General features: G+C 41.4%; 1 protein-coding gene across 1 annotated transcript; it reads right to left on the reverse strand.

Annotated features, from left to right (window-relative positions):
* Nucleotides 1-10,165: 10,165 nt before the first annotated feature.
* On the reverse strand, nucleotides 10,166-11,134 carry LOC309819751 (olfactory receptor 7A10-like; the record flags this gene model as incomplete). Its single annotated transcript, XM_082650200.1, has 1 exon — nucleotides 10,166-11,134. One exon carries the CDS (start codon nucleotides 11,132-11,134, stop codon nucleotides 10,166-10,168), a length of 969 nt encoding a protein of 322 aa, XP_082506326.1.
* Nucleotides 11,135-12,599: the final 1,465 nt, after the last annotated feature.

Genomic DNA, 12,599 nt, shown 5'->3' on the forward strand with positions numbered 1-12,599 from the left:
CAACAAACACCCAACGCAGCCAAAAATAAATAAATTAAATAAATAAATAAATAAATTTAAATAAATAAAATAAAGGGCCTGTTTTCCTAAAGCACAGAGTGCCTCATCTTGTTTTTCATCCTGAATTCCTCTCAGGAGGCACTACTGTCCATCAGCAACTGCAGTGGCTAATGACTTAATCCTTGTAGCACTTGGATGGAGAGAAACATTCTTTGTTTTACAACAAACATAAAGTCCACAAATAAATTTTTAAAGAGAACATACCTATGCGCAAATTATAAAAAAATGTCCACAAAATGCACACACCTATGCACATACTACCCAGGTTTTTCAAAAAGAAAATTACCAATAACACAGAAGCTCCCTTCATGGCCCTCCTGGTCAGTACAATTCCTCATCCTCCAAGGGAAACCCTATTATTGAGGCAGGAGATAGATGGCCTCCAGGCTGAGCAACTGGAGTTTGTCCCCTGTGGCCAGATACTCCAAGACAAAGATAATAGCAGGGTCAGAGAGGAGCAGAGTCCTGCCCAGATAAAAGATAAAGAAACCATATATTTCTCATTCTCCAGGTCAAGGAGACCTTCCCAACTACACATGCGCAGAAAGGCTCCTTGGGGGTCAAAAAGGGAGGGGGCGCCACCCCATAGTAGGTGATATCAACCTACCCATAGGCCTCTTTGCTAGAATCCATCTTGGCTAAGAGATGCACATGCACACAGTGGAGGACCCTGAGATAAACCAAATATGGACTCAGAACCAGGCTAAGCCAGGTGACTTGCCAAAGGAAACCTGGGAAAAATGCCCTATAAAAGTGATTCAAACTACCAGCAGGATGTGACTCTCTCTCTGAGTTCGCCCATGTGAGTCTATTCACACATACTCTTTTTCCTTCTAATAAACACTTTACTTGTTTCACTACTTTCCATCTCTCAGTGGAAATTCATCTCTACAAAGCCAACAGGCCAGGGCCTTGTCACTGTCCCTCATGGTCTAGCAGTTAGGATTCAGGGCTCTCACTGACACAACCTGACTTCAATCTCTTGCCAGGGAACCAAAATCCTGCTTCAAGCCACTGCAAGCCAAGGCCACTGAGATCATTTTAACTTATTATAATATCTGTGGCCAAAAAATAAAATAAAATAAAATTTTAAATAAAAGGGAATTCCCTGGCCGTCCAGTGGTTAGGACTCTGCACTTCCAATGCAGGAGGCATGGGTTTGATCCCTGGTTGCGGAACTAAGATCCTGCATGCCGCGTGGCACAGCCAAAAAATTTTAAAAACAATAACATCTGACATGGTTCAGGACACAACTACCCTAAAATATGGCACCTTAGCATATCAAATATTTTAAGTTGAGGGAATCAGAGAAATGACTCAGGGAGGATTCTTTGACGTTCCCCTGAAGCAGGTCATAGGACCCTCCTGTGATAGTTGTCCTTCCTACACCAGAGGAAAGGAGTGTCCTTATCTCTGAAGATGGAGGGACACATAAAGGAATCCAACTGTACAAGACTGCTAAATTTCCTTCAGTTTACTACCCTTAGCTCATATCCTTTTGTTCAATCACATTTTTCTATGGCTTTCCAGTCTGCATCAAACCTAGCATAAAAAAGTGCTCAGACTTAACCACTTTTTTGTGTGTCTTCATTTCCTTATGAAGGTTTTAGGGTCATGTAAAACAGATTTGTATGCTTTTCTCTCGTTAACTTTTGCTACAGAGCCCCAGCCAAGAACCTATAAATGTAGAAGAAAAGTTTTGGGATTTTTCCTCCCTTACACATCATAGAAGAGTTTTGCCTGTTTCTTGAACTTTATGTAAGTAGAATCAAGCCTCTCTCCTTTGGGATTGGTGCAAGAGTAGAAAATTTGGGACTTGCCTGGTGGCACAGTGGTTAAGAATCTGCCTGCCAATGCGGGGGACACGGGTTCGAGCCCTGGTCCGGGAAGATCCCGCATGCCACGGAGCAACTAAGCCCGTGAGCCACAACTGCTGAAGCCCACATGCCTGGAGCCCATGCACCACAACAAGAGAAACCACTGCAATGAGAGGCCCAAGCACCACAACGAAGAGTAGCCCCTGCTCGCCGCAACTAGAGAAAGCCCGTGCCCAGCAACAAAGACCCAAAGCAGCCAAAAATAAATAAATTAATTTATTAAAAAAAAAAAGAGTAGAAAACTGACCAGTGCAAGAGGACAGAACCACACACACAGGACCACCTAGTATGACAGCAATGACTACAGTGGGACAAGGACAGTCTTTCCAATAAAGCTGGGTCCATTGGATGTTCACATGGAAAAAAATGAAAATTGATCCCCATGATTCCAAAATGATGGCAGAACTAAATGTGAAAGGTAAAACAAAATTATAGAGAAAAACATGATTGGGGCTTCCCTGGTGGCGCAGTGGTTGAGAGTCCGCCTGCCGATGCAGGGGACGCGGGTTCGTGCCCGGTCTGGGAAGATCCCACATGCCGCAGAGCGGCTGGGCCCGTGAGCCATGGCCGCTGAGCCTGCGTGTCCGGAGCCTGTGCTCCACAACGGGAGAGGCCACAACAGTGAGAGGCCCACGTACCACAAAAAAACAAACAAAAAAACCCATGATTTTATGGCTTGGAGTAGGCAGAAATTTCTTAAATAGGAGACAAAAGGGGGAAAAAAAAGATTTGATAAGCTGGAATACATTAAAATTAAGAACTGCTTGGGAATTCCCTGGCGGTCCAGTGGTTAGCACTCAGTGCTTTCACTGTGGCCCCAGGTTCAGTCCCTGGTTGGGGAACTAAGATCCTGCAAGCCACATAGTGTGACCAAATTAAGAACTGCTCATCAAAAAACACCACTGATGGTGAAAAAGTAACCCACAAAGCAGAAGAAAAACATATACATCTTTATGTATATGTGTATATATCTACTATATATAAGATAGACATATATAAGATAGATAGATAACCAACAAGGACCTACTGTATAGCACAGGGAAATCCACTCAATATTCTGTGATAACCTATATGAGAAAAGAATCTGAAAAGGAATAAATATACATATACATGTATATGTATAACTGAACTACCTTACTGTATACCTGAAACTAACACACATTGTAAATCAACTATACTCCAATAAAATTAAAAAAAAAAAAAATTCACGTGCAGAATATGTAAAGAAATTTTCTCACTCAATAAGAAATAGACAACTCAATTTAAAAATAGGCCAAAAATAAATCTGGTCATATCACAAAACAAGATATTCAAATGGCCAATAAATATATGAAAAAGTGCTCAACTTTATTAAGGAAAGGCTCATTAATTTAAACCGCAATGAGATACCACTACTTAACTAACAGAATGGCTATGAAAAAGGCCAAGGTTCAATCCTTGGTCAGGGAAATAAGATCCCACAAGCTTCATGGCACAGCCAAAAAAAAAAAAAAATTGGGAAATTAAGTGGTGTGACACCTACTTCACTGCTGTGACAATAATGATTATAAAGTTTGTAGAGTTCCCTGCTTCTTAAGGATATCCCTTGAGAGAGGCACAGGCAAAGAGAGAAATGAAAATCTGTGAATATACAGTTGAGACCACACATGGAAAGTTATCTCCAATGAAAGAAGAACTGCTTGAAACTTCTGAGTAGAGTAGCAGAATTCAACAAAAATGTTTTATAAACTGTAACATTAGAAATTGAAGGGAGTTCCCTGGTGGCCTAGTGGTTAGGATTCATGGCTTTCTCTGCTGTGGCCCGGGTTCAATCCCTGGTCAGGGAACTGAGATCCCACAAGCCACGTGGCAAGGCAAAAAAACCCCAAAAAAACATTGAAGCCTTGGTTGCCTTCTGAGATGGCCCACACTGTCTCTGGAGTGTATATCTCTCTCAATAAATCTACTTCTTACCTATCACTTTGCCTCTTGCTGAATTCCTTCTGCACTGAGAAAAAAATAAAATAAAAAAGAAAAAGAAATCGAAGCCTCTAAAAATTGTCAATGGAGCATTTATTTATTTTATAAATTCCTACTAACTGTATATAAAAAGGGTCTGAACTATGCTCTGTGGTGCTACAGCTTCCTCATCCCCCCCCCCCTCCAGTCTGTGACTGTAGAAATTCTCTCCTTTTTCTCTAGAAATATAGCTCTATCTCCAGGGCCCACACTTTTGCAACTTCCACAAGTGCCATTCATGTAAAACTTCAGATCCTGCCTGCTCTATATAGAGAGACCTGAGGAGAACATATTGATTTCAAATATTACTTTATTTTTTTTCACATCTTTATCGGAGTATAATTGCTTTACAATGGTGTGTTAGTTTCTGCTTTATAACAAAGTGAATCAGCTATACACATACATATATCCCCATGTCTCCTCCCTCTTGAGTCTCCCTCCCACCCTCCCTATCCCACCCCTTCAAATACTACTTTAAATAAATTGATACTAGCGCCACAGTTAAAGTTTAGGACTACATTCCCCAGCCAGCTCTGTTTATCTAAAACTCTGGTGTGCCAGGTTGCATTTCTGTTAGTCTTTCTAAAATAACTGGTTTCAGGAAAATAAAGTTTTCTTATGGTTTTCATGTGTTTGGCACTTTACTGACAAGAATGATTCTTAAAAAAAATTTTTTTTAATTTATTTTTTATTAAAGTGTAGTTGATTTACAATATTGTGTTAGTTTCATGTGTACAGCAAAGCGACTCAGTTATACATACATATATATGTTTTTTCAAATTATTTTCCTTTATAGGTTATTACAAAATATTAGGTATAGTTCCCAGTGCTGTACAGTAGGTCCTTGATGGTTATCTATTTTATACATAGTAATGTGTATATGTTAATCCCAAACTCCTAATTTATCCCCCCCCCTTCCCCTTTGGTAACCATAAGTTTGTTTTCTATGTCTGTGGGTCTATTTCTGTTTTGTATACAGGTTCATTTGTATCTTTTTTTTTTTTTTAAGATTCCACATATAAGCAATAATAAGCAATATCTTATATTTGTCTTTCTCTGTCTGGCTTACTTCACTTAGTATAATATGCTCTAGGTCCATCCATGTTGCTGCAAATGGATAAAAATGATTCTTTTAAATGAATTATCAATGCCATAGTTTTTCTACATGGGATCAGCAGTTAGAATGATGCTGGTAGTGGGCTGAGCCAACAAGAATCTCTTCGTTCCCAGCTTTTTTTTTTTTTTTTTTTTTCCCTTTACCATGTTTTGCTTCCACCTTTGTACCTCTTAAAGAGTGCAGAGTTATCTGAAAGTCCCCTGGTCAATACCGGGAGGGTGAGCTTTTCATTAGTGCTCTGCTGAGGTTCCCAAATCTTTTCTTTTCTTTTGCTTTCCTTTTTCCAACTTTATTGAGCTATAATTGACAAATAACATTGTGTAAGTTTCAGGTGTACAATGTGTTGCTTTGATACATTTGTAAATTGCAAACCGGTTACCACCAGAGTGTTAGCTACCACCTCCATCCCATCACATAGTGGCCATTCCTTTTTTTGCTGTGAGAACATAAGAGATCTACTCTCTTAGCAAAATCTGAGTATAGGATACAGCATTATTAGCTATAATCACCTGTGCTCCACCTCGGATCCCCAACCTTGTTAATCTTATAACTGGAAGTTTGTGCCCTTTTCCAATCAAGTTCACTCATTCTTCCACCTCATTGTTTTTTTTTTTTTTTTTTTTTGCTATTTTTTGTCAAAGGCAAACAATAAAAAGTGAGCTAGTAGGGAGATTGGTTTTATTCAGGCTAACGCAATAAGGAAAACACCCCCAATCCAAACATCAGAGTGTCTCTGCAGAATGGTTTTGCCTTAGACTTTCATAGGGAGGAATAAGCAAATTATAGGTGGAGGGATTTTACACTTGGGATTGTTATTGTAACCAGGGGACTCTGTTAGTTGAGCAAGAAATGCTTAATCTCTATGTCTAGCTAGTTTGTCAGGGAGGGGGACAAACAGTCCACCTACTCATTTATGAGACAAAAGAATGGGAATTGGAGAGTGTGTGTCTGGCCCTGTCATAGGAAACAAGGAGGTCACTAGAGAGTCCTATCCTCCTATGGGGAAGAGAGGTTCTTTGCAGTACTGGTTTCTAGAACACAAAATTGCGGGAGGTGGGGGGATTAACTGTCTGGGTTTTCCAGCAGCACAGGTAAAGCTCAATATTGTCGCTCGCCTTTATATATTAATAATTGAACCATGCATATAAATGCCTACTTTATGCTAAGAGAACTTATCTGTCTTCAATTAAACTATTTTTCCCCCCTAGCGATGGTTCACAATGGGGAATGATTGGGCAACGCTTGGAGATTAGTGTTGGGTAGCACAACTTGGTTTGGGTGGGGTGCTACTGGCATCTAGTGGTGGAAGCAGGGGATGCAGCTAAACACCTCAAAATGCACAGGATGGCCTCCCAAAACAGACTTATTTGGCTCCAAAGGAGAATAGTGCTGAGGTTGGAGGCGGGGTGGGAGGGTTGGGGGGATTTAGGGGAGTACTGGTAAAATTGCTCAATACTTCCCTTTGGGAACCAGGGCTTTAGAGGCCGGGCAAAAACGTCTGAAAAACTAAATTCCTCCTGAGATGCAGAAAACAAGCAGGCTCAAAGGATTTTCAAATGCATCTTGAATTTCCCTTGGAGTTGTTGATCATTATTCATCTGTCTGTTACCTTTTTTTTGAAACACTGCAGCTCAACTTGTATAATTTTTATATGAAGTTTGTAAAACTTTACTTATAAAAATTCATGGAAGAGTCTCAGATTTTAGCTAAGAGCAAGGATAGGGTAGGGAGCAAACTTTTTCTTTTCTTTTCTTTTCTTTTCGGCTGTGTCACGCGGGCTTGCAGGATCTTAGTTCCCCAACCAAGGATCAAACCAGAGCCCTTGGCAGTGAAAGCGAGGACTCTTAACCACTGGAGTGCCAGGGAATTCCCTATAGATGCGTTCTGGCTCACCAACCTGGAAGCTCTCTGAACTCTGTCATTTTGGGTTTTCATGTTGGCTTCATTACATAGACAAGGTGGATTAAATCATTGGTCATTGGTGATTGGTTCAACCTTCAATACCTCCACAGGTGGGGGTTTGAGGCTGAAAAGTTCCAACCCTCTAATCAAAGTTCAATCTTTCTGGCAACAAGCCCTGAAGCTCTCTAGAAGCCGCTTAGCCCAGAGTTATCTCATTAACATACCAAAGACACTCTTTTCACTCGGGAGGTTCCAAGGGTTTTAGGAGTCTGTGTCAGAAACTGGGAACAATGACCAAATATTTTTTATTTCTGTTAGTCATCATAGGGACAAATACCAGCCCTCCATTCATACAAGCGTCCCCCCTACCCCACTCTCAGAAAGTACACAGAACTCACCTCAGAAAATAGGTACTTATGGGGAATTCCCTGGGGGTCCAGTGGTTAGGACTCCGTGCTTCCACCGTAGGGGTCACGGGTTCAATCCTGGTCAGGGAACTAAGATTCCAAGTACTGGCAGGCGCAGGCCAAAAAAAAAAAAGGTACTTCTGCTTTAGAAGACTGTATCCTCCATAAGTCTGATTTAGCTGGTACAGAAATTTAGCTTCAAACCTAAGATAGTATTGATTTAATAATCTGTATACAGGACTTCTGCTGCCGGTAATCGAAGGCTGGGAAATTTAGACCAACTCTCCAACTGAAGACAATGAAAAGTATGCATGTAGTGTACATTAAAAAAAAAAAATCTAAAAAGCAACAAAGATCTAAATACTAGTAAGAAATCACTGCCGTGGAATCTCAAAAAGCCGAACCCATTAAAATAGAGAATAGAATGTGCTTGCCAGGCGCTCTGGGAGGAGGGGGTGGGAATTGAGAGATGTTGGTTAAAAGGTACAAACTTCCAGTTATCAGATGAATAAGTTCTGGGGATCTAATGCACAGCATGGTGACTCTGGTTAACAATACTGTATTGTATACTTGAAAGTTGCTAAGAAAATAAATCAAGTGTTCTTACTACAAAAAACAAAGGGTAATTATGTGATAGAGGGGGTAGCTAACACTATGGTGGTAAGCATTTTTCAAAGTATAAGCATTTTACAAATCAGTACATTGTACACCTTAAACGTATACAGAAAAGAAATCACTGCATGGAGACTAGGAGAGGACAGGGTTCCAGAGAGGTGAGGCAGACACTGGGGCTGGTTTTACCCTTGAGGTGGTCTACAAGAGGCAGCTAAGGGACCAAGTGAGCTTTAGGTCTCTACAAGACCAGGGATAAAGAGTGAGAGTAAGGGTCTCCCCTCTTTGGGCTGGCGTCCCAAAGGAATGTCTCTGGGGAATAGAGGGGAACTGGAAGCAAACCAGTATGGACTGCAGCCAGGTTTCCCATCACCTGGTAGATGCCAGAAAAAGCTTGTGTAACTACAGTGCATTACTATCAGACAAAGTAGATTTTAATGCAAAAACGTTTGTTACACCCAGAGATAGCAAAGGTAACTTCATAAAGATAGAAGATTGGGTCCACCATGAAAACATAATAATTCTGAATTTATATTCAATAGTCTATTGATTTTTTATATATATATAACTTTATTTATTTTATTTTTGGCTGCGTTGGGGCTTCATTGCTGCACGTGGGCTTTCTCTAGTTGCGGTGAGCGGGGGATACCCTTCGTTGTGCTACGTGGGTTTCTTGTTGCAGTGGTTTCTCTTGTTGCGGCGGAGCACAGGCTCTAGGTGTGCAGGCTTCCGTAGTTGTGGCTCGCGGGCTTCGCTGTTCCACGACATGTGGGATCTTCCCAGACCAGGGCTCGAACCCGTGTCCCCAGCATTGGCAGGTGGATTCTTAACCACTGCACCACCAGGGAAGCCCCTCAATAGTCTATTGATTGAACTGCAAGCAGAGATAGTCAAATTCTATATCACACTGGGTGATTTTAGCATATATCACTCCATAATTGATACAACAAGGAGACAAAAAAAATCAGTAGGGCTTCCCTGGTGGCGCAGTTGTTGAGAGTCCGCCTGCTGATGCAGGGGACACGGGTTCGTGCCCCGGTCTGGGAAGATCCCACATGCTGTGGAGCGGCTGGGCCCGTGAGCCACGGCCGCTGAGCCTGCGCGTCCGGAGCCTGTGCTCTGCAACGGAAGAGGCCACAACAGTGAGAGGCCCGCACACCGGAAAAAAAAAAAAATCAGTAAAAATAAGATTTCAACGTGATTAACCAACTTGACCTAGAAAATGCACTCAATCGTCCACATTGATCTTTCAGCGTAAACAGTTCACCTACTAAGTTTAACCACAAGTGCATGAGAGCAAATCTCAATAAATTTCAAAGAATTAAAATTATACAGAGTATGTTCTTTAGTCACAATGCAATGATACTAAAAATCAATAACAAAAGAAGGAAAAGAGGTCCTCCATATAATTGGATACTAAAAAATGCACTTCTATATACCTCATGGATTAAATTAAAACTCTCAATTGACTTTATTCAAATCAATTTCTCTGCATAGATTGCAGCAGAAATGAGGAAAATGAGGATGACTCAAAAGGGAGAGATGAAACGAGAACTGGTTTATCTAAGTATAATGTGAAAGCAAATGAGTGTTCACTACAAGTTTACAAACACATGGCCTGCACATCTGATAATAATTTTTTCCTCCAGCTTTATTGAGATTAATTGACTTTGGTTAACACCGGATAATTACACATTTGATTTTACTAGTGCTTAATATAGACAAATTTCTGTACACATATATTAAACTATCTCATATATTCATATATTCCCATATATGAGATATATTCCCTATATCACTATTAAATATGTAATATTTTGCCAATTTATAGATGTCAACTGAACTCAGAGAGTTAAGTTAGCTGATAAATGACAGGTAGTGAAACACAGGATAGAAGGATTTTTTTTTTTTTTTTTGCTGCTGCTGCTGCATTGCAGCCTGCGGGATCTTAGTTCCCCGACCAGGGATCGAACCCGTGTTCCCTGCAGTGGAAGCTCAGAGTCCTAACCACTGGACCTCCGGGGAATTCCCAGGATAGAAGGATTTAATACAAAGATATCTGATTTGAAAGCCCATGATTAATCACTTTGCTAGGAGAATTGAATTTTGGAAGAGTCGGGAATTCTGGCATACCCAGTATTTCATTCCCTTTGACTCTTTCTAGAAGCCCACATCCAAGGCAGATGACAGAATCATGAAAAAGAAAATGTTCCAGAGATCAGTGTCCTCAAGTCTCCCTTTATGGCTCTGTTCCTCAGGCTGTAGATGGAGGGGTTCACCATAGGGGTGACCACAGTGTTCATCACTGAGGCCACTGCCCTCCTCCTGGGGGAGAGAGTAGCTGCAGAACTAAGGTAAACTCCAAAACAGGTCCTATAGAATAAGAAAACGACAGACAGGTGAGACCCAAAGGTGGAAAAAGCTTTATACTTCCCACCAATTGATGGGATCCTCAGGATGGACAAGACAATGCGAGTGTAAGAGAAAATTATCCCTGAGAGGGGACCGACACCTAACAGGCTAGTCGCTAGATGCATTAGGATGTCATTGATAAGAGTATCAGAACAGGCGAGTCTGAGGATCTGAGCAAGTTCATAGAAGAAGTGGGGGATTTTCAAGTCTGTGCAGGACAGATGCAACACCATCAGACTGTGGAGCAAGGTGTTCATAATGCTAATGAACAAGGAGCAAAGAATCATCAGACCACAGAGACGGGGGTTCATGATGATTGCATAATACAGAGGGTGGCAGATGGCCACGTAGCGGTCATAAGCCATGATGGTCAGGAGCAAATTGTCCATACATATGAAAACCATGAAAAAATACACCTGAATGAGGCAGCCTGCATCGGTGATGACTTTGTTCCCTGTCTGGATGTTCACCAACATCTTGGGGACTATAGTGGAGGTGAAACAGATGTCAACAAAGGACAGGTGGGAGAGGAAGAAGTGCATGGGGGTGTGGAGGTGGGAGTCTGAGCTGATGGCCAGGATGATGAGCAGATTCCCCAGCACAGTGATCAGGTACATGGACAGGAAGAGCCCAAAGAGAAGGGGCTGCCGTTCTGGATCCTCTGAGAGGCCCAGGAGGAGGAATTCTGAGACACCAGTCTGGTTTTCTGATTCCATGTTGTTGATGAGTCTACTGGAAAATAGAGACATGAATTACCATGAAACAGACACACAGACGTCACTTGTTTGAGAGAAGTCATTTAAACAATTATTCCCTTCTGGCTGCTCTACTCATTTCTTCCTTCACCAAGTAATTTTTTAATGACTTCTAAGTACCATACATTTTGTTCTAATACTAAAAATTAAAACATTTTATTAAAAATTAAAATATTTTATTTTTTTAAGAACTATCATGCCTGCATGGCATTTTAAAATCTATGATTAGGGCTTCCCTGGTGGTGCAGTGGTTAAGAATCACCTGCCAACGCAGGGGACATGGGTTCAAGCCCTGGTCCGTGAAGATCCCACATGCCCTGGAGTGACTAAGCCTGTGTGCCACAACTACTGAGCCTGTGCTCTAGAGCCTGAGAGCCACAACTAATGGGCCTGCAAGCCACAACTACTGAAGCCCGTGCACCTAGAGCCTGTGTTCTGCAACAAGAGAAGCCACTGCAATGAGAAGCCTGTGCACTGCAAGAAAGAGTAGCCCCCGCTCACTGCAACTAGAGAAATCCCATGCACAGCAGTGAAGACCCAACACAGCCAAAAATAAATAAATAAAATAAATTTATTAAATAAATAAATAAAATCTGTGATTAAATTCTCATCGTTTCTTCACATAGGGTCAAACCTGGTTGGATGACTGCACTTTCTCAGAGAATTTTAACTCTGTAGTTAACTTTATACTGAGTCTGCTCAGAATGGCAAATCTCAGGTATTGCTGGAAATTATAAGCTCAAATTCTTTACTGTCTCAATGTGAGAAATAATGTCATTAATCCATTCCTTTAAATATTCTACTTTTTACAAATTGGATCAAACCACTCTATTGGAACCTGTCTATATAGAAAGAATTGTTTTGCTGCAATCTGTCATTTGCCATCAGCCTACAGTGAGGGACATTTATAAGAAAAGGTTAAATGATTCTACATCTTGTCTATTGTGGAAGTGTCATACCTGTAGGGGAAATTCCTCCTGTCTGGCCCTTAAAACAAGAATAGCTAATGCTTTTTCTGAAAAACTGATTTAGGGAGTTCCCTGGCAGTCCAGTAGTTAGGACTCGGAGCTTTCACTGCCGTGGCCCCAGGTTCAGTCCCTGGTCAGGGAACTGAGATCCTGCAAGTCTAGAAACTCAGAAAGAGTCATTTTATAGCATATTTCAACTAGTTGTTCCTTGGTAGCTACCTTTTTGGACATGTCTATATGGCAATGGCTTTGTAATTATCCCCTACCCTCCAAGTACTCTTTCTTTTAAAAATTTATTTATTTATTTTTGACTGCGTTGGGTCTTCATTTCTGCTTGCAGGCTTTCTCTAGCTGCGGCGAGTGGCGGCTACTCTTCGTTGCGGGGCGCGAGCTTCTCATTGCAGTGACTTCTCATTGCGGAGCACGGGCTCTAGGCGCACGGGCTTCAGTAGTTGTGGCACGTGGGCTCAGTAGTTGTGGCTCGTGAGCTC

This window comes from Grampus griseus (genome assembly GCF_964374135.1).
Source record: "Grampus griseus genome assembly, chromosome: 3".
Lineage (NCBI taxonomy): Eukaryota > Metazoa > Chordata > Mammalia > Artiodactyla > Delphinidae > Grampus > Grampus griseus.